Raw genomic sequence first — 26488 nt, 5'->3', positions numbered from 1 at the left:
TTTAAAACACATGTTTTCCTTAAACAGAAGATCCACCATGAACTCCCTTTTTTTCTTTACTTCCACGTCAGGAAACAGCAGAGGAAAGCTGAGCTACCAAACTTGCCCAACATCATCAAGTTGGGGAAAGGACAAGTAATTAGAACCCAGAAATTTCACTTCTAATGATAGCCAAAGCACTACTTAAGAAGAGACAAGAACTGAGGTTTCAAAGTATAGGAGCCAAGAAGACTAGACCATACCAAATTTGGACTCACAGCAGCTACTAGGAGATGGAAGAACTCAAGGAGTTCAAGGTAGACCACAGACAGAGGTAGAGTGATAGGGCAAAGGAGGGGAAGGCAGGACAAGCTCGTAAGTCTCTCAAATTGCCATAACACAATGGTTCTTGACTACTGAGCCATAAGCTACCTTGAGAAACCAATTAAAAACTCCCTCCCTTGGGGTACCTGGGTGGCTCAGTCGGTTAAGCGTCCAACTTCAGCTCAGGTCATGATCTCACGGTTCATGGGTTTGAGCCCCACCTCGGGCTCTGTGCTGACAGCTCAGAGCCTGGAGCCTGCTTCGGATTCTTTGTCTCCCCCTCTCTCTACTCCTCCCCCACTCACGCCCTGTCTCTCTCACTCAAAAATGAATGTTAAAAAATAAAAAATAAATTTAAAAACTCCCTCCCTTAACAATGCATGTTTACACAAAACTTTGCAAACAATTTCAAGGGGTTCACAGATGGATCCAAGATTAGGAATCTGTAATAAATCACAGGCATTCAATACACTCCCATTTACGGAAGTGAGAATGTCTGCTTGGACAGGCGATAATGTATCTCTGGAAGGAGACACAAGACACTAATGACATCAGTAGTCCCTGGAGAGAACTGGATTTTTCACTCCATATCCTTCTGAATTTTGAACGTGAATGAAGAATTCAAACACAAATTAATAAAAGAACGCTGCCATAACCAACGGCAGCCTCCAATGGCTGAGAGACTACCTAGGAAATATTCCAACCTATGTCCCATGAGAAGGAGTGACAATGCCGACAAGTGTGCAGAGGTGGGAAGCCTATGGGAAAAGGCAGGAAAGGCAGGAGAGACAGGCTGGGCCAGGGATTCACTGCTAGCGGTGTTGAGTGTGTGAACTCTGCCAGCCACACGGGTGCGTCCAGAGTCATCGTTCCTGTGACACAAAAATACTCAAAATACACAGGAAAACAAAGAGTACAAATGTGCATCAGTCAAAGACATTAGGCTAGAACTCGGGTCCGCAGCCTCAGGGAAGCCTCTGGAAGCACCCACCTCATCCGGTGTATCTTTTGCATCAGGCTGTGTGGCAGCTGCCCGGCGGGCAAGATTTCCAGCTCGAATGTTGCTAAGGTTGATCTGCCTCTCAGGAGGAGGCCCTCCACGGGGCTGTCCGCGGACAATGATAGCACACCCTGAGAGGACCTACGGAGGGGGAGAAAAAGAGAAAATTAGTGGTCTAGAGGTAATCTCACCATAATGTAAGGTGTTCCCTCACCGTATCCCCAACATACTTGGCACCTTGGAGGCATTCAAATAAACGAATGGGATTGTTCTTAATTTCATTATGAGAAACACCCACAGGAAACGCTGGGCTACATTCTGAAATGACAGACCCAGAAATAGTAGTAGGAATTAAACAAACAACAGAAAAGTCATAAAAGAAATAGACTGTTCAGGATAAAGGGCATGTGAGACATGGAGACGAAGGACCTCTGAAATTTCATGCCAGCAAGCACCACCACCCATGCTCTTTTCAATTATTAAGAAGTTAATGTCTCCACCCACACACATCCCGTTTAGGAGGGAAGCAAGCAACGGAAGGCCTAAGAAAAGGGGAAGCTGAAGGAAGAAGCCCCTACACTCCACCCACAAGAGGCCAAGTACACCCAATGCTGCACGTCCCTTGCGGACAGCACTCAGTCTAGGCCAAGGGAGACACACAAAGTGATCCAGAAAATCCACGCTCTCTAGGATTAAAACCTTCTAGCTCTACGAGGCACCTTATAGCTCCCAAGCACAGTAGCTCCTTTTATCTCTCTAATCAAAGGCATCAGGCATAGAACCCACTTGCAAAAGAGCTCTGAAGCTCACTAGGATTTAACTTAAAATATCTGCAGGGGAGAAGGGAGGATCTCAAGTGGGAGAACAGAAGAAAAGGCGTATAGAAAAAAATGACAAACGTCACCCAAGCTATTCAAGTTGTCTTTGCTCAGCAAGGCACAATTTAATGAACAGATGGACGGAGCACTGGCTTCACTAGATCTAAAAGACGCCCAATCTCACGCTTCAGAACAAGGAATAGGTGCTGAAAAATTAGTGATAGGCTGGCGAGATCTGCCAACATAGAGCCCTTCGGTACACAGCACGGCAGAGTTCTCCATAAAGGAACGATGCTTGGAAAGGAAGCCACCCCTATGTACATTTGCTTAGCTGACATTTCTCCCTCACCTCTCCACTGTAATTAATTCTTTAAATTATGAAATATTTATATAAATACAGAAGCACATTTAAGCACCTATGTACACTTAAAAAAATGAGCAAACTGAATAACCACCACCCAAGTGAAGAACTAGAACATGCTAGAACCTAAGCTCCCTTCTGTGCCCTACTCTACTTGTAGCCCCTTCCCCGCCGCCATTATGACCACCCCTCCCTTACTTTCCTATACAGTTTTACCATCTAGGTATACATCTCTATACAATGTAGCTTCATTTTTCCTATTTCCGAACTCTCTCTAAAGTGAGTCTACTGTGTGTGCCCATATGTCACTTGCTTCTTTTGCCCTTTGTTTTTTGTTTCTGTTTTGGGTTTTTGTTGATGTTGTTTTGGTGAAACTCATAGATGTTGATGTAAAACACCTGTTTATTCACTTTCATCGCTATATATTTCATTGTATGAATAGAACATATTTATCCAATCTACTACCTTCTTACAGAAACTCTGTCCAACAAATATACACATTCCAATTAAAAAAAAATAGCGTTCTGATGAATGCCTCAGTATCACCAATACCTGAAGCACATACCTTGGTCTAAATGGCTCTTCCTTGGCTATACCAGGACACATATAATAAATGATGGTCTTCTTTATATATGGCAAGTCCTGCTCTTCATTTATATCCTTTCTGATCAAGTGTCACCAGTCACCAGCAATTAAACTCTATAGCTTCCAACCAGACAGCCTTTCTAACTGCCTCTCCTGAGAACCCATGCCCTGGGCATCATCCCTGGGAACTGACACTCTAAAAAAGACAGGCTCTCAAAGTGAAGCCAGGAAAGAACAGGTATCCTAGAGCACAGGATGTCTGGGGTTCCTGAAATGAGAAGCACCAAAGGAAGTAAAGGAAAAGAGTCTGCATCTGATTCATTTATAGCCAATTCGTCATAATCAGGAGAATAGCACATTGCAGAGTACCTGTACTTGAAATCACTGACGCACAAATTCCAAATGGGGCTGAGGAGAGCCAAACTACATCCAGCATACAAACCAGAGCATCTGTCCCCAATGCCTCCACCTCAGTTTTAGTCAACTTTTCACAAAAAGTAATAAAGTACTCCCAGGAGACCTAGTGCTTCTCAGTAAGCCCAGCTGGAAAAGCTAAGGCCCACGTATAAGAAAACCCACCTTGGTTGATCAAGGTTAAACCCTGATGAGTGAGCAATGACCCACGCTAGGAAAAAGAAAAAAAAATAAAGTCCTGATTTCTCAAGTCTGACCAAAAACCAAACAAAATAAAAAAATAAAAAAATAAAACCAACAAAACAAAACAAAACAAACACACACCACACTGAAAAGCTTAAGAACAGAATGACTGATGAGAAGAACCCTCCTTTGTCCCCTAAATATCAGAAAGGTGCTATCTCTAATGCCTCTACCGAATAACCCAGGTCCCTGGGAGACAATAGGTCTATAACTATTACCCTGGCAAACAACTTGTGCATAGGAATTTTGCAAAACTTCCTTTGTACCTCTTCCTCTCTCCCTGAATGCTATTCTGAAGACTGCTGTCAGAACATCTCTGCATTACTGCACCAAATATGCCATTCAGACAATAGTCAATGCTTGGATTAATACTAGAGAGAGGAGACTTTTACTTTACAGGTTGCTTGACACCTTTTATACTACTGAGTATACAAATTCAAGCAGCAGGCACCAATTCAACCTCCTAAGCAACAAGAATAGATATTCATCGTGGGAGACATTGCCATTCCTATCTCCCCAGGAGGAAAAGGCTGACACGTGTACATCTCTCCAGTAAAACTTGCTCCCCCTCATTTAGGCATGGCCTTGGTAGAAAAGTAGGAAAAGACCATCTGCAGACCATTAAGAAAGAAGAGACCTATCTATAAGAGAGGAACTAGTTTCCTTCCTACTATTTATAGAACTGAAATAGTTCAACACACACTACACCTCCTTCTTGCTATCTCCATTTCTCCTTCTAAGAATTGTTAAACTCCTTTCACCTGCCTCATTTGCCAATAGTCTTTACTCAACTTCTTCCTCAATAAAAATATATTAATGGCCTTCTCTTATCCAACGTTCTTCACCAAATAAAGCCAAGAAGAAGTAGCTCCATTGGAAAAAAATCTAAAAAGACCAAGGTTTATGTATCAAATTTAAACTCTATCTCCTATAGCACCAAAACAAGTCATTTTTTCCTCTGTGAAAGACCTGACATCTAAGCGGATTAATTTTTTAAATTTTATTCATTGACGGATTCATTTATTCATTGGTTAATTCAATGCAAATATGAGTGCCTACTATGTGCCAGGTATCGTTCCAGGCTAGTGGCATACTCAGTGAAATATAACAGACCAAAAAATCTTCTCTTAGAGAGCGGACATCCTAGTAGGGGGAGACAAACAATAAACATAACAAGTAAATAAAATACATTGTTAGTTTATCAGAATTTTAATTTCAGAAGAATAAGGTTAAGATTGAGAGGAAACTGTCACGGATAATTGTTCTGCCAAAGCTGTACTGATTCACGTTGCAAACTTTCATGGATGCAGTAATTATCCTTAATTGCTAATTTATAGGGCATAGAAAGCAAGTCATATGGTAACTGCTTTATCCAATTATATTAATAAAATGACATATTCTAGAAAAATGATCTTAGCCCTACCTGATACAGCAGGAGGTTTGTGAAAACAGCTGTCACAATGAATCAGTTTGACTGAGGTAATGGATTAGACATTTCTCGGCTCTGCCAATAAAGGCTGCAAAGGGACGTGGTGTGATTCAGAGGACCTGGCTTCAGGGCATAAGTTGGACGGTGACAAAGGCTGAGACAAGCCAGCTGAGAAGGAAAATGGGAACTCAAACTGTTCACACCCACATACAGGTTTATTGGGAGAGTTACCTAAAGTCAAACGCTTTATGGGCAGCCACTAACATGTTGCCCAGCAACAGAACACCACATTAAATCTTCACTAGACCCTGACAATTTGGTGCACATAAGTCTTAAACCCCCAGACCACAGACATGAGGAAGACAGAAAACTTATAGAAAACCCTAGTCATGCTACACTTAGCATGTATACTGGTTAAGAAGGTGATGGTACAGAAATCCATTTAAGTATATCAGTAAAGCCAATATTTTTTCCATAGTACCAAGAATAAAAATCATCTTGGCCTGAGAATGGAATCTTATTAGCTGAGAACATCTCATTAAGCTCTGCAAGAAGAACTAGCTTAACATATATATCTGCCTGTTAAGATTCTTTTTTTTTTTAATTTTTTTTTTTAACATTTTATTTATTTTTGAGACAGGGAGAGACAGAGCATGAATGGGGGAGGGTCAGAGAGAGAGGGAGACACAGACTGAAACAGGCTCCAGGCTCTGAGCTGTCAGCACAGAGCCCGATGCGGGGCTCGAACTCACGGACCGTGAGATCATGACCTGAGCCGAAGTCGGACGCTTAACCGACTGAGCCACCCAGGCGCCCCTATCTGCCTGTTAAGATTCAAGAGAAATATCTTAGCAACACCTGCCAGTATGAAGACCTAATATAAAGAATAAGGGCAGCCACCTGATGAACACTAACATGTTCCCAAAAGGCCTGAAATAAACCCTAATGTTTACAGCCAAATGACTTTCAAAAAGGGTACCAAGGTAATTCAGTGGGAAAAGAATCTTTTCAACAAAAATGGGCTAGAAAACTGAATATCCACATACAAAATAATGAAGTTGGACCTCTACTTCATACCACATACAAAACTTAGCTCAGAAAGTATCCAACTTTAAGAGTTAAACTATAAAACTCTTAGAAGAAAATGCAGGTATAAATCTTCATGACCTTGGATTTGGTAATGATTTCTAAGATAAGACACCATCTTACAAAGCACAAGTAACCAAAAACAAGATAAAATGGCCGTCAAAATTAAAACAGTGACTCAGGGGCGCCTCGGTGGCTCAATCCATTAAGCGTCCAACTCTCGATATCGGCTCAGGTCAAGATCCCAGGGTCATGGAATCAAGCCCCGCAATGAGCTCTGTGCAGAGCATGATGAACCTGCTTGAGATTTTCTCTTTCTCTCTCTCTCTCTCTCCCTCTCTCTCTCTCTCTCTCTCTCTCTCTCCCCCCTGACTCACTCTCTCTTTCTCTCTCTCTCTCTCTCTCTCTCTCTCTCCCCCTCCCAATACCCCTCTCCACCGCTGGCATGCTCTTTAAAAAAAACACAAAAAAGTGACTCAGGGACACTATAAAGACAGTGAAAAGACAACATTTACAAAACATATCTGATAGGGGTCTAGTACCTAGAATAAGGAAATACTGTAACTCAATTTAAAAAACAAAGCAATTGGGGCGCCTGGGTGGCTCAGTCGGCTAAGCATCCGACTTCAGCTCAGGTCATGATCTCACAGTCTGTGGGTTCGAGCCTCGCATTGGGTTCTGTGCTGACAGCTCAGAGCCTGGAGCCTGTTTCAGATTCTGTGTCTCCCTCTTTCTCTGACCCTCCCCTGCTCATGCTCTCTCTCTCTCCGTCTCAAAAATAAATAAACGTTAAAAAAAATTTTTTTTTAATAAATAAAAAAAAAATAAATAATGACGCAATTAAAAATGGGAAAGGGGGCCTGGGTGGCTCAGTCGGTTAAGTGTAGGACTCTTGATTTCAGCTCATGTCATGATCTCACAGTTCATGAGAGCCCCACATCAGGCTGATGCAGAGCCTGCTTGGAGTTTTCTCTCTCCCTCTTTCTGCCCCTCCCCTGCTCACACTCTCTCGAACTTTAAAAAAAGCGGGGAAAAGATAGGAATACGTTTACCCAAAGAAGATACACAAATGGCCAGTAAGTACATGGAAATGCAAATCAAAGCCACAATGACATATCACTTCACAGCCACTAGGAAAGCTATAAGCAATAAGAGAGACAATAGTAAGTGTTGGCAAGGATGTGGAGAAATTAGATCCCTCATACGTTGTTGGTGATGCAGATATTTTGGAAAACAGCCTGGCAGTGCCTTAAAAGTTAAACAAAGCATTAGCACAGGACCCAGCAATTCCACTCCTAGGTATATACCCAAGAGAATAAAATATGTCCACACAAAAACTTGTACACAAATGTTCATTACAATGTTGTTCATAATAGCCAAGAAGAGTGGAAAATAACCCAAATGTTCATCAAGTGATGAACGGATAAATAGAATGTGGCCTATCCATAAAATGGAGTATTATTCAGAAATAAGAAGTGAAGTACTGATTGATACTGCAACATGAATGAACCTTGAAAACATTACAATAAGTGAACGAAGCCCGATGGAAACAGCTACACCCTTAATGATTTCATTTCTATGAAATGTCTAGAATAGGCAAATCCATAGGCAGAAAGTAGATTGGTGGTTCCCAAAGACTGGAGGGAGGGGAGCAGATGGGTTTAGGGTTTCTTTCTCTTTTCAGTACTGAAGAAAATGTTCTAGAATTAGACAATGGTGAACGTTGTATAAATACAGGAAAAGCCACTGAATTGTATGCTTTAAAAGGGTGAATTTTATGGTATGTGAATTTATTTCTAAAGAAAAAACTTTTTTAACATCCAACATGGAAGTACAAAAACTTGAGGATATAAAACATATACTTCGCTACAGAGGATTGCCATATCTAGCAGAAAGGTTAGGTGCTTTGCTGAACAACCCTAACAAAAAAATGTTTTAAAAAAGGCAGTTGACTCAGTAGCAAAAGCCAGCCATGGTGACTCACCAAAGAATGGAGGGCCACTGTAAACTTTCCAGTCCTCTAGAAATAACAAGGTAGAAGTGACAGGAAGGAAGCAGGACTTCAGCAAAATCTACAAAGCTCAAAAATGATGAAAATGGCTGAAAACAATAGAAGCTTTTTCTGAGAAACCACACAGCAATGAGAATGCACTCCTTTCCCTCTGTGGCACAGAAAGAAGAACGAGGAAAGTCACTGGGCTGAAAGATCCACAGTGCCATCTGGAAGCATGCAACTGCCACAACCCAGGTTGCACGTGCAGGGGCTGTATGTCAGAGTGACAGAGAAGCAGGCCAGGGACCCTTCCCTGGACAAGAAATCTTCTCTACCTGAAAATACCATCAGGGGATCAAGAAGAAGCTGTTGTGGATGGGGTAGGAAAGCTTTCATTAAATACATTTTCATGAAGCAAAAAACTATTAAAAAAAAACCAGGATTAAAGTAAGAGTAACTGAAGAGAAACTAAATTGTGGAAAATTTCGGAAAAAGTGTATCAGGAAAAAACTTCTTGGCAGCCAGCACCGTTGCCTCCACAAGAAGAATCATCTCTTGAAAATTAAAAAGTCATTGAGACAAAGAGCAAGCAATCCCAAAAGAACATAAGCTGTGTGGTCTGGGAGGTCTTTCCCAGAATACTCGCCAACACAGCCAGCTTTTTCTTTCTTTTTCTGGCAACAGCAAGAGGCAAACCTAAATTAGAGGGCCAGCAATCAAACACAATGAACTGGAAGCCCCTGGACTCATGGCAGGCCATTTCAGTTGCTGCAGGAGCACCAGCGCATCCAGCAGAGATGAGTGTAAGTAAGCAGCTGCTCCGGGGGCCAGCTATACCACAAGGTCCTCAGTTTGAAATCTGGGGAGTTTACATCTCAGAGGGACCAGAAGGGTCATCTACAGAGAGAGGGCCACTAAGAGAAGATCTCATCCAGGCCCTTTTATTTTAGAGGTGAAAATCTGCAAGCAAAACAAGTAAAATGACTTTTGCTTACAATAAAGTATTGACGGCCGAGCAAGGACTAGACATAAAGCCCCCCAATCCTGATGTTCCACCATGCTGCATGTAGAAACAAGCTTGGGGGGGGGGGGGGGCTGACATCTATTAAAACGGTATCTGAAGTTACCTACTGGTTAGATCTTTTTCCCAAGTAAAATCTCCATTTTTATGTGTCAGCAGAGCAGGTGTCAAAGACTAAGCAAGTAAAGCTTCCATGAGCTTACTGCTCCAAATCAAACCAACACTTGTTAAATACCACCATATGCAACGCAAGCAGAGACTTAAGAGTCTAATATTACAAAAGAACACCCAAAAAAGAAGCACAAAGGAAGAAAACTCCAGAATGATAAAAACAGGATTGGCAAACTACAGCCCACTGGCCAAATCCATCCCACTGCCTGCTTTTGTACAACCCAAGAGCTAAAAATGGTTTTTACATTTTTAAATGGCTGGGGGAAAAAAAAAATCAAAAGGGTATTATGTAACATATGAAAAGAGTATGAAATTCAAATTTCAGTGTCCATAAATAAAGTTTTATTGGAATATGGCCAAGATCATTTATTTACATAATTGTCTATGGCTCCTTTCACACTGGAACAGCAGAGTTGAGTAGCTTCAACAGAGACCGTATGGCCTGCAAAGCCTAAAATATTTACTACCTGGCCCTTTACAGAGTCACTTTGCCAACCTCTTATATATTATGACATGACAAGGAAAGGAGATAAAAACTAGTGTTATGGAAGTCTAAATAGCAAGTGCACAGCAAAAATAAATTCAGGACTACCACTTCAAGTTATACAAACTGCTCCTTTTTGAAATCAGAGAAGAACAGAGGTATATGACAATAAGAATTTAGTTTCAGAGGGGCGCCTGGGTGGCTCAGTCGGTTGAGCGGCCGACTTCGGCTCAGGTCATGATCTCACGGTCCATGAGATCGAGCCCCGCGTCGGGCTCTGTGCTGACAGCTCAGAGCCCGGAGCCTGTTTCAGATTCTGTGTCTCCCTCTCTCTGACCCTCCCCCGTTCATGCTCTGTCTCTCTCTGTCTCAAAAATAAATAAACGTTAAAAAAAAGATTTAAAAAAAAAAAAAAGAATTTAGTTTCAGAGTCAAAGCAGTGTCAGTGGTTAATTGGCTCTATCAGCCTCAGTTTCCTCATTTATAAATGTTCACAAAACATGTAAGAATACCCACGAGAGTTGTTACGAAACCTAAACGAGAATAAAAGCACTGAGCACAGAGGCTGATCAAAAGACCCAATACATAACGCCAATATTGTTATAAGAAATGGCTCAAGGGGCACCTGAATGGCTCATTCAGTTAAATGGCAGATTCTTGATTTCGGCTCAGGTCATGATCTTGTGGCTCGTGAGATGGAGCCCCATACTGGGCTCCACGCTGACAGCTGATGACACGCAGAGCACCTGCTTCTGATTATCTCTCTCTCTCTCTCTCTCTGCTCTTCCCCCACTTGTGCCCACTCACTCTCAAAATAAACAAACAAAAAAGAGGGGAGCCTGGGTGGCTCAGTCAGTTAAGCATCAGACTCTTGATTTTGGCTCAGGTCACGATCTCACGGTTCATGGGTTGGGAGCCCACGTTGGGCTCTGCGCTGACAGTGAAGAGCCTGCTTGGGATTCTCTCTCTGCTCCTCCTGTGCATGCTCTCCCTCTCTCTCAAAAGAAATAAACTTTTAAAAACATTATTTAAAAAAAAAAGAAGAAAACAGCTCAGACTGTAGTCACAAGTAAAGACTGTAAGAGTATGTACAATAGAAAAAGGTGGACATTTCCTCCAGGAGTATAAAAGAAGATATCAAAATCATGGAAATTCTCCCACAACTGAATTCAGTCAAAAAGGATTAAATAGTGGCTACACTGAGACACAGGGGATGCTTCCATGACAGCAAGTTTATTGAAGTGGTGACAGTGAGACCTGTAACACTTCCTGCTAGGCTCATGAAGCAGAGTGGAAGTAGCAAAACTTTTCAATACCAGAAGGAACTAAAGAATAATAATTTTAGATCATTTGCCAAAATAGCAATCAATGTACTTCCTACAATTTTACTTCTAGGGCCATAAAGTAAAGGAACTGGATCACAAAGATTACAGGTGGGGAATATCTGAAGAACGTCCATATGCAAGTGGAGATCAAAGAAGCCGAACTGAAAGAACCCTGGGCTGACAGTGACAACCATGGATTGATTCTTTTCAAAAGGGCTATTTTGAAGATTATGATTCTGACTTTGGAGGAACTGCAGGGGTTGGTACTGGAAGGAATCACATGTAAAATTCCTTAAGTAATAATTTATTGACTTAAAGAAGTGAACAAGTCTGTGCTCAAAAACTTCCAATGTTATTACTATTAAATTCATATTATTTACATGTTAAAAAAAGGATTAAATAACCCATAATCTACCTTCCCCATTTGCCAGATAAGATACCCCCTCCCTAGAGAGGTAAATGTTATGTGTTTGTCAGAACTTTTGTCCTCAAAGGTAATGTTAAGTATCATATCTTATGTCTGCACTGAACTTCATCCCTGACAAAGAGTGGTGGCGATCAAAGCCTCAGGTGACCATGAACTGTGAAATCAGTCTTGAGTCTGAAAACAAATTCAAGTAAAAACCATTCCAAGCACTGTGATGTTCCCTCCTGTATAAATAAATGAGGGCAATACTACGACCACCATCTTCTCTGGATTGTGAGGATTACTAAGTGAGATGCCTCACGGCACCTGACTCCTAGCAGGTACTCAGTAACCTTAAGGGCACATTGGTCCCCTTCCCTTCCCTTCCCTTCCCTTCCCCTAACCCTTCCCTTCCCTTCCCCTAACCCTTCCCTTCCCTTCCCCTAACCTTTCCCTTCCCTCCCCTTCCCCTAACCCTTCCCTTCCCTTCCCTTCCTTCCTATCCTCCACCCCTCTGCATCCTCATAACCATGCTCTGAGGAAGCAGAGCAGGCACCATTCTCCTCACTTTCTGAGGAAACGGTGGCACTTATACGATGGCATCAGAGCTAGGACACACGTCTTCCCAGCACACTTCCAATAAACCCCAAATACTAAATATATATGAAATGGGAGTCAAAAATTGGTGGCAGAGGGCAAAATAGGTGAAGAGAGTCAAAAGGTACAAACTTCTAATTATAAAACAAAGTAAGTCGTGGAGATGCAATGCACAGCATGGCAACTACTGTATTGCATATTTGAAAGGTGCAAAGAGAGCTTAAAAGATCTCATCACAAGAAAAAAAAATCTGTAACTATGTACAGTGACAGATTCTAACTAGCCTTATTGTGAACATTTTATATATCCAACTGTTATGCCGTACAACCGAAACTAATATATATACTAATATATAGCTTACATAAAACACCAAGGTTGTAACTTCTGCACAAATAAAGCCTCACCATGAAGGAACTGACTCAATCTCCAGGAAGCCTGTACCAGGATGTCCCCAGGATGATGGTCCTCTGCAGAGCCAAGTTCTCACTACTCAATGCTGAGCCCCGCTGTTGTCAAGGATCCAGAGATCGAGACACAGTTATGCAGAAATAAGAGAACTCAGGAAGAACTGTATGTCAGGCAAATGTGTCATTTCAGAGAAATCCATTTCAGTTGTCAAAAGAAAATCTCAAAGTGGGCAACAGTCACGTGCGAAAATTACCAAAGAAAGAAGCAAAAATTGACTTCAGAACATAAAAGATTATCACTTAAAGGATTTTGACCCCTCTACCAAATGCTTAAGGTCAAGTACTTACACTATATTAAAGATGAAAAATTACTGTAGTGAACAGGGCTTTTTGTTGGAGATTTTGTTTAAATTTATTTTTTCTTATTTTTATTTTGAGGGAGAGAGAGAGAGTGCACAAGCACGGAAGGGGCAGAGGGAGAGAGAAACCCAAGCAGGCTGCACACTCAGCACACAGCCCAACATGGGGCTCGATCCCACAAACCGTGAGATCATGACCTGAGCTGAAATCAAGAGTCAGACGCTAAACCAACTGAGCCACCCAGGCACCCCTAAAATGCTTTGGAATCACAGAATTGAAACCTTCTCTAAGCACACAGTTCAAAAAGGCTATCACACCCAAAAAGGATCTTGGGTTTTAAAGAGAGTCCCTCTTTCTTCCTATGCTAGTTATCTGGTGGGAATTTTAAAAATTTACATATGTGGTCTAATTAGGCTGTATAGTCAGGAAAGCCAGAAGCTCCTCAACATCTCTAAAGTTTTAAGGAAAAACTGATGGAAGTTCAGTTACAATAATTAAGAACATTCTGTAAGAGAGGAGAGCACCATCCACATTTTTGGTTTCAGTGAAGCCTTGGAATCTTGGTTGTAATCTCTTTACCTCTCAGAGTTGGCCTTATCATCATAGAGGAATGGGATTATCAAAAACAATGCCTGAGTCCCCCCTCTCTCATCTACAAGGAGTGGTTTTGGGAGATGCCAAAAGAAATTCTGTTAATTTGCAAGACACCGGATTTTCTTTCGTTCTTAACCGAATTCTAAAATTTCCTCCTCCCGTCCTCCATACCTTTGGCCTTCTCCACAATGTGGATTGTCCAGATCAAAATGTAGACTAGTATTTTCAGCCAGCATGTGGAGGGGACAGGAAGAAGAGTCTCTACTGCTAATCAACTATAGCTTGAAAGCACTGAACAGTTATGTCACTGCAGCCACCATGGCTACAGAGTAGAGAGAAAAATGACTCAGTTGAGTCCCATCATCTTTCAACTGAAACAAAAGAATAAAAAAGGCAGAAGTGAGAAGGGTGCACAGAAAGCCTCTGAAAAAAATTACAGACCAGAAATCACGGGAGAGCCTGTTAGAAATGCAGACACACCAATTCCACCCAGGACCTACAGAAGCAGAACCTGCATTTCAATAAGATCCTTGAGTGATGGGTATGCACAATAAAGTTATTAATTCCCTGCCTCTTTATCCCCACCCTAACTCCCTGGCTTAGAAACATGTTCTCCAGCAAATTCAGCTTAAACTATCTCCACAAAGAGGCCTTCCAAATCCCCGAACTGGGTCAGACAGCCTTGCTACGTGTGCTCTCTGACTACCCCATACTTCTACTCATGGAATTCATCTCAACACTAAATAGTATAGTTGTTTAGTACTGGCTTTCCTCTCTAAGCTACAAGATCTATAACGGCAAGGACCAGGTCTATGTTACTCACCCTGATAGCCCCCGAGCCCAAAACAAGACCAGAGACAAAGTCAGCATTCAATAAGTATTCTTTGAATAAATGAATGGCCCTACTGTGTAAAAAGCACAGTGCCAGATTCTGGAGAGAAGGGACAAGAACAATCAAGACATGGTCCTTGTCCTTAAACAACTCCTAGCTTAGTGGATTTTTGCCAAAGCTAACGAGAGCCAGGATCTCAAGAGCACGTGCCACACTCACAGCTGTTTTCCTATTTCTCTGCCAAATGACAACAGGTAGCCCAAATGTTCTCCAAGGCCTTCCACCCACCCCCTTGGCATGATCCACAGGCAGGCATGTCCTCACCCAGTCCGCTTCATCCCGTATTCTCCACTCCCGGAGTTCAGTCCCTTGTCCAGCCTTCTCTCTGCCCTCTATAACGCAGCTCCAAGTCCTCAGCATCATTCCATTCTCCCCTAGGAAGTCTGTGCTGCTGCTGAGAACATTTTCCTCAGCACCCCCTTCCCTCAACAATCCTCTTATTACGTGATGTCGAATTTCCCTTGTTACCTCCTTCAAGAATGTCTTACCTGACTCCTTTGTAACCACTCAATTGATTGTTTCCTGTGAGCTGTCAAGTCTACTCTATTCAACAGAAACCACTCAAATCTATATCCCAGACCACACTGGAGAATCTCCCAATTAACTGTTCAATATTCAATTGCCTTCCCACTTTCCTCAGTCATTTCCCATATCCCCCAAAGGGACACTAAGCAAATGCAGTAATTTCATCTATGATTATATTCTCCACGATTCTTATATTTATTCTTATTTAACAGACAAGCATCTCTCGGTAGATTTACACCCCAAAGTCTATATCCAAATACCTAAGGTAACAAAAACATATTTGAATTCCTTACCTGGTAGCAACGAAAGTAACACTATTTCCTTTTAATCATCAGAGAAGCAACTCACAGAGAAACGTAAGCAGACAGGGAAAGAACACACCATGACAGGGACAGAAGTGCTGAGAGAAGGCACCGGCAAGCTTAGGCCACCATCAAGCCAGCTCACAGCTGCTCACAGCTGTTGGCAACAGGCTCATAATCCAACCCCCCCCCCACCCTTTCACACCCTCCCCCCACCACCACCAGATCCCAGTTGGAGTCCAACGCAGCCACTAAAAAAATCAAATTCTAGACTCTAGGACTCTGATGAAGCACTGTATTATAGATGTGTTCCTGTGCGGGTCACGGGCAGGGTTAACAATTCCAAGGCCTGTGCCTTCTGAATGTTTTCCACATCCCAACCTGTAACAGTGATTACCAAACAATGATGGACAGGAGCCCTAATCCAAAGATTTGGTTGGGGACTATCAGAAATTTTAAAGCACTAAAAGCACTTTCAAAAGTTACTGATTTGTGGGGGCGCCTGGGTGGCTCAGTCGGCTGAGCATTCCAACTTCGGCTCAGGTCATGATCTCACGCTTCGTGGGTTTGAGCCCCGCGTTGGGCTCTGTGCTGACAGCTCAGAGCCTGGAACCTGCTTCAGATTCTGTGTCTCCCTCTCTCTGCCCTTCCTCCACTTGCGCTCTGTGTCTTTCTCTCTCAAAAATAAATAAACATTAAAAAAAATTTTTTTAAGTTACAGATTTGTACTTTTTCTTAAACATTTCAAAATATACACTTCTAAGGTAACTGGCCTCAGCCTATCTTACGGGTTTCAATAACTGATGCAGTTTTTCTGTTTCCATACATTTCATATACATGCCCACTCTGCATTTCAGAACTACTGCATACGGATAGTCATATAAGAGGAGGGTTGAAGATCATATGCCTCTTGAACTTCTGTGTGTTCACCACAGGTAGTGGAGGCAAATCCCCAAAGACACAGGCTTCTTCTCTTAAGGAAACCCAAGAAAAAGTTGTTCCTGATCCCAAACAAGACCTCCCCTCCTCTGCGCAGTAACTGAGAGGTGAACCAGCAGTGGCCAAGGTAGGGTGGAGAAGCCTGGGAGTGCATTCCAGGAGCTACTCGGTTACTGGATCATCCATCCAGCCCTCATCCCCACTCTGACTCCTGACTCCTCAGGACCAATGCTCAGAGGAAGGAGGGAAGTACCCCCATGATTCCTGATCCAGGGAGGCAGCGGCCAGAGGGCAGCTCCCGTGGCTGCCATCCCTGACTCCTCACAGCACTGCTGGCATAGTGGCCCTGAGTACAATAGGTCACATCATAGTCCAATGATAAGGAGGGTTAAGAGGGCTGACACTAGAAACAGCTAAATGAAAGCACACCAGAGATCCCGAAATACCCAAGAGAAATGAAGATTAGTACCTTGAGTATTTCTCAGGCTTGTTTCCACGAAGTCCTATGCATTTTTCCTCAGAATGAACTTACAGCAATAGGGATGCCAGCTTATAAAGCATAATACTCAGCACTATTCAGAGTGAATCATCTCTAAAGGACATCTAATACGTTTATTTTGATTTATATGCAGGACTGACTGCAGAACTTAGGATGCACTTCAATTTCTATGCTACCCATGAAAAACATTAATTTTCCCATTTTATTTTCCAGATTTGTTTGGAAACTTTTCCTATTTGAAACGTTCATGGTCAATTTTAGATGTCAAAATAAAGTACAAATCACAAATCTACCATAAACATTTCAGAGTCCTTTATTGCTAAATTAATGCACCATCCCAGGATTCTTATAATTAAAATCCTAGGAAAACTATGATGGGGGATTAAAAATGGAAGTCTCCAATCATCTAACACACCTGGAGATCACCCTACTACCTGCTGGTGGCCCAGCCTAGTCCCTCCATCCTCCAGCACAAGGCACAGATTTGCATACCTCCTCAAGAAGCTAAACAGAAGGTATCTAGCCTATCTGGAATTTCCTTGCATTATCTTCACTGCAGGTACTGCCCCTCCATTTTTATTAAAAACATCCATAATATTCTACATATCCTATGCTAACCATAAAGTCCAGCTCTCTGATTCCCCTCACCTTTGGGGGAGCACACTCTCTAATGAATAACAAAATAAATACATTTCTTTAACATATAAAGCATAGAAATTTCAAATCCAAGTTTACGGACAGCTCACAGACACAGAGCATCTTTACTTTCAGCATTACCATCAACCACTTTCAAAAACCAATTTTCTAAGTTCCTGTCCCTCAGATAATCTAAGTCCCAAGCTTCTTATTGTCCCTACATTGGCTTTCAGCTTCTCCTGTTGACAATCAAAGAAACGCATTTTCTACCACACAAGAGAGAGAGAGATACTCTCATTAAGAGCACTGATAAGGGAACACTTAAGAATTAAATGGAAACCAAGCAGTCGAGCCAACAGCCCTATAGCTGCTTGGCCACGTAAAGGAAAGTTATTCCTCCAAAGCTAGAATCTGATGACTGACACTGGGGCAGGGCAGGCTTACCCAGGCAGGAGCTGGGCCTGTGCCCCACAGAGAGCCTGCGGGAGGTCTCAGGAGATTCTAAAGCTCTCACAAGAGAGGAGTTTAACAAGATAACTGGGCTTTAAAGTAATAGAGGCAACCTCCTGGCCTCTGGGCTGTGAAAGGGCTCACCTGCCAGGAGTAATAACACAAGCAATTACTGCACACAGAATAATAGATCTCAGCAGGATTCCAGGACCCAAGCACTCCAGAGTCCCCCCTTCCACAGAGGGAAGGAAAGGGAGGTAGGGAAAGAATGCACCACTTTTCATGAAGACCTTGGAGAGTCCTATTAGGTAAGCAGATAAATTACACTTGGCATAGTAATTCACTGTTTTGGGTTGTTACCAAAAATAAAAATGCCCCTGGTATTAAAGGCTATAAAACAATGGATTTTCCCTCTCCTGGAACAGAATTCATAAAGTTTAAAAGTTCACTAACCTCCCATTCCAGAGACTAGGAACAAAGACTCAGAGCCTCGCTTCTTGTTCCTTTCTCTACTACAAACTTCCAGCAACACTTAGTCACTTTAGGCAAGTTGCCTTAACCTTACACATTGCATCCGGATTACTCACAGCTGCTTTCAAGACCATCTGAGTATTCCCACCTGTACTTAGCCATATCTCCTGCCTTTTATCTCATCCATTTTATTCCTCTGCCTCTGTCAAGACCTGTCACTTTCACCACCTTCCCAGAAAAGATTTTTAAAACAAATGGATATGAAAATATGACATTTGATTTTCCAATGCGTCCATTCTCTAAAAAACATCAATACTTAAATTCACAAGTTCCCCTTTCCACCATAAAACAAAGCTACCTACCTCTATTTAACAGCAACATTTTAATAAGACTGACAACTAAAATTTCATCAGACCAAAGCTCTTCCCAGAACCAAGCACATAACCTGAGGTCTCAAGCCTAGGCTGCCTACTCTCCATTAAAGGCTTTCCTTAGCCATGAGACCCTCCCCTCAGCCATCCTAGTTGCTAGATTTACAGAAACACCTACCTTCTGTTTATTTAGGTCTCTGCGAACTTTGTGACCCCACACTCTCCCAGATTTAACTGTTCTTACTAAGCACAGTAAACATCCATTTCATCACTGGAATCACATACTCTGAAGTGAAAAGAGGTGTTACTGATAATTATGCCAAGACAACAGGTGTGAACAGCAAGAGCCCAGGCAGACTGGGATGGAAGCTGCCCTGTCATTACAAAGGTGCCAAGGCCAGGTAAAGGAGCTGTTCCTTGCAAATAACTAATTTATGTTCTTGCTGGGAGACTGGAGGTTTAGAGAACTGGCATAGAGAACCACAAAACCCCCAAACAAATTTGGATTATTTGGTTCCCCTGGGGGATAAAGAAAATAGAAAATGTTTTACATCGCAGTGAAAAACTGTTATATATACCAGAATTTAATATTTACACACACATAAGAACTGTCCCCTTTCCAATTCTCCTTCAGTCATTCCTATTAAATGAAGAAGAAAGTTCCAGTCTGGTGGCAAGAAGCCTTTAGCACATCTTCATCACTTGTTAAACTTTCTTCATAGCCTTCTGCAAAACACCATACCAAGCTAGAATTTAATAACACTTTGTTTTCATTGTGCATTTTTTAAGGTACTTTCTAGTTATGGCAAGTAACACTGGTTTCCCATTGTCAATAGTGAAATTAAGTTTGCTTTAAAAATAATATTTCGGGGCGCCCGGGTGGCTCAGTGATTTGAGCATCCGACTTCAGCTCAGGTCCTGATCTCACGGTTTCTGAGTTCGAGCCCTGCATCGCATTCTGCTGTCAGAGCAGAACCCACTTCAGATCCTCTGTCTCTGTCTCTCTCAATCTCTGCACCTCCCCCGCCTTGTGCTCTCTCTCTCTCTCAAAAATAAACATTAAAAAGTTTCTTTAATAAAATAATACTCCAATTTTCAGAATAGTTGATTGCCAAAAGATTTTCAAACGAAATAGAAGCAGAGGCAGTGTTCCCATGCCAAAACCATGGTAGGAATACACACACATCTGAAGCCCAGCAAACCTGAGGTAACCCATAACACCAAGGTTGGGATCAGCACTTGACTGAGAGGCTGCCAACACTAACTCCCCTGGTTCAGTCTCTCCAAACCACTCTAAAAATGGCAGTTTCCCCATACAGGATGTGGTCATGCTTACCACCACCTCCCATCGCCACCTTCTCATCCGAGAAGAAAAAGGAGGAAAAGCTGTGTGCCAGGCCACAGGAAAGTCAAACCTCCCACGTGACCTTGCCTCTCACCTCCTCATGTCATCTGTAGCTCAGTAGCTGCACACTTCCTTAGTCATGGAGCTCTCTAGAACCCAGAGAAAGCAGATGAGGCCAAAGGTCAAAGAGCCTACTCTCCTTTAAATAGCAGGACCTTGGGATGCTTGCGTAGCTCAGTCGGTTAAGCATCCGACTTCGGTTCAGGTCATGATCCCGTGGTTCATGAGTTTGCGCCCCGCATCAGGCTCTGTGCTGACAGCTCAGAGCCTGGAGCCTGCTTCCCATTCTGTGCCTCCCTCTCTCTCTCTGCCCCTCCCCCACTCACACTCTGTGTCTCTCTCTCTCTCAAAAAATAAATAAACATTTAAATAAATAAATAAACACCAGGACCTTGAAACAATTGAAGGTCTTCAAGCAAGTAAAAAGGAGTTATTTAATGATCCCCAGGTGGTTAAGCCCTGCTCTCTGCCAAAGAGATAAAATGGTGTTCAAGGATACCCTGGAGAAACAGGACTACCAAACATGCAGTGATTAATGAATAATAAGATATTAAGCTGTAGTTTGCCCTAAATTTTATCTAAGATGGTATTTGTAAGAAATAAACAGGTTAAGTTTAAGTAAAGCCCCCCTACAACCACCAAAACCATTAACTGACATTAAAGCGTACCAGCAACTGCACTTCCAGGAATGTATCTTACAGAAATGCCAATAACAAGAACACAAAGATGTAAAAACAACATTCAGTCAGTGTAGCAATGTTTAGAATCATGAAAAACTTAAAACATACATCAGCAAAAAAGTGGGTAAGTAAATACACCCAAATGATGGAATACTCTGCAACCATTAAAGAATGAGGTAGGATCTATAATGAGATATAATAGATAGCCATTACAATTTTTTTTTAAAGTTGCAGGAAACATATATTATGACCCCATTTCTGTTTCTTAAAAAAAGAGACAGCATGTATTACATTTCTGCATGAAAAGTTTGGAAACACATTTTCTTAGGGGAATGAGAATGAATGACAGAAAACCGAGAAGGGCAGAGGGAGATTTTTATATTTAATTTACATACTTCTACGCTATTTGAAATCTTATGAGCAGGTTTTAAGTCCAAAACTTAAATACTGGTAATTATTAAATAATTAATGCTAGTTGGCATTCACCTGAACATTCTGAAGGAATTCAGGGATGAACTAGGAAACTGCTGCTCAAAACAAGGAAAAGCCACAAAGGGAATTATAGATGTAACCCTTAATCATAAGGACTTCAAAGACTTGAGAATTATAAAGAAAATTTTATTTCCATATTAGACAAACAAGTGGAATAAAAAGTAAAAACTGAGACCACCAAAGAGGTCATTTGGGGTTTTACTGATGTTGTTAACAATGGGGCTTATAAACAAGAAACAGGATAGAGACAAACCAGAAGGCCTAAGTGTGTGGCTCCCAAGGATTACAAAAGCAGAAAGTGAGCAGCACAGAATCATGTTTGTAGAGGACACTAAAGACTTCCAGAGTAATAATGTGCCAAGTTATTGGCGCCAAATTATAGGAAGATCCTAGGAACCTAAGCAAATAAAAGGAAAAGTGGCAGATGAGTGTTAAAATAAGCATATGGCCTAAATCAGGCACAGAAAACAACAACTTCTCAGCTGTCAGTTATGACCCAAGAATATGATCTCGGAGTCACTGTAAACGGACCCCTGAGGATATCAGCCTAATACTGAAGTACAGATTAAAAGCAATGCAAAGTGTCCTGGCAGCCATCAAGATAAGTGCTAAAAAGAAAGCGAAACTAGTATCCTCCCCTCATTAAATTCTGATGTACCCGCCCCCCACACACTATGTTCCTTCTGTCATTTGTGTCCTGCCCCTTCAACTACATACAGAAAAGGAGTTAAACAAGATCAGTGGGTCTCAAATGCCAGTCCCCAGATCCATCCAAAAAACGACTCTTTCAGAAACACTTAGGAGAGGCTTTAAAAAAAAAAACAGATTCCCAGGCCACACTCACAGAGATTCTATTTCTGTGCCTCTGAAAGGCCCTTCTAGGTGGTCCTGAAGCATGGATCTGTTCAGGAAATCACTGGGAGGCCTCTCTCTAAATCTACTCGCAGAAAGGATTTAAGAAAGCGTACAATAAAAAATAAATTCAAAAGAAAAGAAACCATGTGAGGAATTACCAAGAACAGATTATGATTCCTATACTTGTACATTAAACAAAGTGGAAAAGATCTGCAAAAGACAATTAGGATCACCTACAGGAAGAAGTTTCAGCCTTGAAGTGTGAAAAAGCTAAGAACCCTACCAAGCCCCCCGAGATTCCTCCAATTAAGAGCAGGGCCAGAATAAACTCTCCCCATGAGCTACAGGTTCCCAGGGTGCCCTCCTCATCTCTACCCTTCTCCATTCAAGACTTATAGCCCCAGGAGAATGTCAGGGTGTTCCAATGCAGAGGTGAGACTGTGTGATTAAAACCCACCGCTGGCATGTTTCTCTAGGTCCCCAACAAGCACTCCCACTAGTCTATCCTGATACCAGTACTGAAGCCAGTACTGGTTCATTTCTATCCCTAGTTCTATTCCCTAGTTCATTTCTATCCACCTTCAACCCACTCCACTATCCAATCACTTAGTCTAATTCAAATTTTAACTCTCGTCTTCCACACTACAAAAACCACATTACCACATTTCATATTTCATAATCTACTGTCTCAAAAAAAAAGAAAAAAAAAAAAGCAACAGGAACAGGAACAGAAAACATGTTTCATGCAGAATAAGCAGCAACTCAAAGTGAAGCCTACCATAAGGTAGATTTCTCAGTTTGGGTTCATCATGCCTAAAAGACACGCATTGTAAGGTTTCTTATACAATCACAGCCTTTGGGACTGTTGGGAGCTTAGAGACAACAGGTTTACCACTTCGTTTAAAAAAGAAAGAGTCTGAGGGGCACCCAAGCGGCTCAGTCGGTTAAGCATCTGACTCTTGATTTCAGCTCAGGTAACGGATCTCAGTTTGTGGTTTGAGCCCTGCGCGAGGCTCTGCACTGACAGCACAGAGCCTACTTGGGATCCTCTCTCTCCCTCTCTGCCCCTCACCCGCTTGCTCGCTCTCGCACTCTCTTTTGAAATAAATAAGCTAGGAAGGAAAGGAGGGAGGACGGGAGGGAGACAGAGGTGAAATGTCTTACCCCACATCACCCAAGTGGAGAATAGCAGCATCTGGGCTAGAACCTGTATCCCCTGAATCCTAGGCCAACGATCTCTCTTCTCTGCCAGGTTGCTTCCCAGAGACAATGTTAAGAAATTAGTTAATAAATTAATGTTAATAAATTCATATTAATGTTAATAAATTAATAAAGCTTATTAACTTTAAGCACAGATTTTCCAGTCTCCTCAATTCCTCCCCTTACACAGGAGGTTGGTGTTACAAGCCCATCCCAAGGAGACTACTTCCCACACAGAGAGAACCCAAAGCACCTCAAAATGTGTCAAGGCATAAAGAGAGGAGATGGTGCCTTAAATCACTCGTCATAAGCTTGTAAACGGAGACAATGTGCCAAGTCCAGTTTATATCACTGACTGAACATCTCAAAAATGACATGTGAAAATGTCACCTAAATTTTCATATGATGTTCACCTAGAAGTTGTTTTCCTTCCTAATTTTCAAAAAATGCCAACAGAAACCACTGTTTTTTTCCCCAAACATCAGAGCTAAGTGTAAAAAACATTAGTATATCATATTGAGTCTCACTGAAAGTGAAATCCCACAACACTCCATCTGCATCAAATGTTCACAACCTGTGATTCTGCATTAATTTGTGCTGTAAAAACAAAAAGCATATGTCAGTCTCCCAAGAGAGGAATTAGCAACAGAAACTGGGTGTCTATCCATTTCCCAACAAGAAATAAGAGGAAAAGCTACATTAAGCCCCTTAAGAGTTGAATCCCTTCATTCCTTGTCCTGGATAAGACAAAGAATTTCCTACAATATTTATTAGCTATGCTGTTCCTGGGAGAAATGAAATAAAATAAATCCAAAGACCAGATTCCAAAGAATATCTACTGCACCCCCTGCTAGAACCACACCTGTCAGCTAGACCGCTAACCCACTGGAAGGTGGGTACACAAAAGGCCTTGGAACCTTCACTCATTTCCCAAATTTCACCCTCCAAGTAAACTGAGGCATAGACTCCACCAAATCATTTGCCCACTTAGGGGTGCCTGGGTGGCTCAGTCGGTTAAGCATCCAATTTCAGCTCAGGTCATGATCTCACAGTTCGTGGGTTCGAGCCCCGCACCAGGCTCTGTGCTGACAGCTTGCTCAGAGCCTGGAGCCTGCTTCGGATTCTGTGTCTCCTTCTCTCTCTCTGCCCCCTCCCCTGCTCACGCTTTGTCTTACTCTGTTTCTCAAAAATAAATAAATGTAAAAAAAAAAAAAATTTTTTTTTAAATCATTTGCCCATTTATTACCAGCACCGATCACCACCAAACCTTAGGAGTCTTCCCTCATGATAATAAGCCACACTGTGCATGAGCTAGTTCCTTTCTGACCATTAGTTTGAGCTCTGAAGCACGCTACTCTGTGCTTCACCATCACTGTTCCTTACAGCTTGCTAGGTTAAAAGTGGTGCCACAGGGGGGCAACTAGGTGGCTCAGTCGGTTAAATGTACGACTTCAGCTCGACTTCTCAGTTTGTGAGTTCGAGCCCTGCATTGGGCTCTGTGCTGACAGCTCAGAGCCTGCAGCCTATTTCAGATTCTGTCTCTGATTCTCTCTGCCTCTCCCCCACTTGTGCTCTCTCTGTCTCTAAGATAAATAAACATGAAAAAACATTTTTTTAAAAAGTACTGCCAGAGGCCGGAGCAGCAGACTATTCCATGTAGCAATAAAATGCTAACAGAAATATAAACAAGGACAAGTTCTGCATGCCATTTAACTCTCATTGAGCCTGCTCTTGGCCTTTATCTTTTCAGCTAAGTACCTTTCGTTGAAAGATGGTAACCTTAGGAATACACAGGACTGGCTGACCGGAAGTCAAAAAAGCTTAGTCTTGGCCCCTTAAGAGACATGAATATGACCAACAGCAAATTTTTTTTTTATCAGTTCTCCATTGTTTACGTGTATTTAGTGAAGTTAATGTCAGATACTGATCTCACCAAGGTACCAGAACAACCACCTGCGCTGCTTTTTTTGCCTTCTATCACCCTAAAACACAAATGAATAGCTCACGTTAAACCCATACCACTTATGTGGCACCCTGAACTTGAAGAAATTAAAGAGATACTATAAAAATACTGAAGATAAACATCCATGGGGACCCTACAGCTTTTGCACTTGCTGTTCTCTCTACCAAGAACACACTTCTCCTACGGTTGATTCTTTCTTGTCCATCAGATCTCAGCACAAATGCTGACGAACAGCATTTTTTTAACCTTTCCTAAACACCTTATCTAACGGAGCCACTCCCTCCCTTAGTCCCAACCACCCCGTCCCATCCCCCTACCTGAAATCACTATCTCATAATATCGTGCATTTCTTGTTTACCTGTTTATTGTCTGTCTCCTTCATAAACCATAAGGGCAGGAATCTGGTCTACTTTTTACTACTGTTTCTCCAATACCCACACAATGCTAGATGCACAATTTGTTCAAGAAAGAAAGGAAGTATGATTGCTCATCATTCTGTATCATTAGTTAGTACATGGCAGCAGCCACTGTTAGCATGACTAGAACCAGCTGGATGCTTCCTTTTCATACAGAAAAAAAATGACAGAAAACATTTAAGATACAGTAAAAACTTAGTACTCTTTTACTCGCAATCTTGATTGGAAGCCACCATGCTCACCTGCTGAGATGTGGGCAATTTTAAGACTATAGGGAAAAGCCTGCCATCCTATTCTACCTAGTTCTTTGCGAATGGCTCTACTAAAATATTATTCAGCCACCTTGTCCCTTTGAGTAGCAGGATAAGACTATTTTAAGTAGCTTAAGAAAGATGTGTTTTTTTTTCTTTCGGTCTGCATGAGCTAAGTGCACGTAGGAAGGAGCAGATCAACGGACTACTACTTTTGTCCCCACTACACTCTGGAAAGACACATACTTCTTAGTTCAGAAACCTAAGATCTAAATTATAGACAGCATTTCCTACAAGCTGTACACTGGAGAAATTTCCACTAAGCTACTCACCAGGAAGCCTACATCCCACTTTAGAACAACCTGGCAGCACACTTCCCATTGAAGGAGGAAACTTGTGGCCATCTTCTCCTTTGGATGACCCTCTGCCTTAGTCGTCCAGTAGAGAATCTTGGTTCTTAGCATAAAACCAAAGACTGGCAGAGGGGTTCCTTTCTCCTTAAGGCAATTACATGCGGTGGGGTGAAATGTTTTCGCACTGTCCT

General features: G+C 42.0%; 1 protein-coding gene and 1 pseudogene across 1 annotated transcript in view; one reads left to right on the top strand and one right to left on the bottom strand.

Moving 5' to 3' along the window:
* SND1 (staphylococcal nuclease and tudor domain containing 1) overlaps window positions 1-26488 on the bottom strand; it is a 423778-nt gene that overhangs the window by 393462 nt on the left and 3828 nt on the right. Inside the window, exon 2 of the mRNA XM_047848727.1 lies at window positions 1295-1444. Coding sequence (XP_047704683.1) covers window positions 1295-1444 — 150 coding nt within the window. The remainder of the gene's footprint in view (window positions 1-1294; window positions 1445-26488) is intronic.
* LOC125161396 (uncharacterized) lies at window positions 11064-11176 on the top strand (annotated as a pseudogene).

Source organism: Prionailurus viverrinus, chromosome A2 (assembly GCF_022837055.1).
Source record: "Prionailurus viverrinus isolate Anna chromosome A2, UM_Priviv_1.0, whole genome shotgun sequence".
Classification (NCBI taxonomy): domain Eukaryota; kingdom Metazoa; phylum Chordata; class Mammalia; order Carnivora; family Felidae; genus Prionailurus; species Prionailurus viverrinus.
This window is presented reverse-complemented; position numbering and strand designations above follow the sequence as displayed.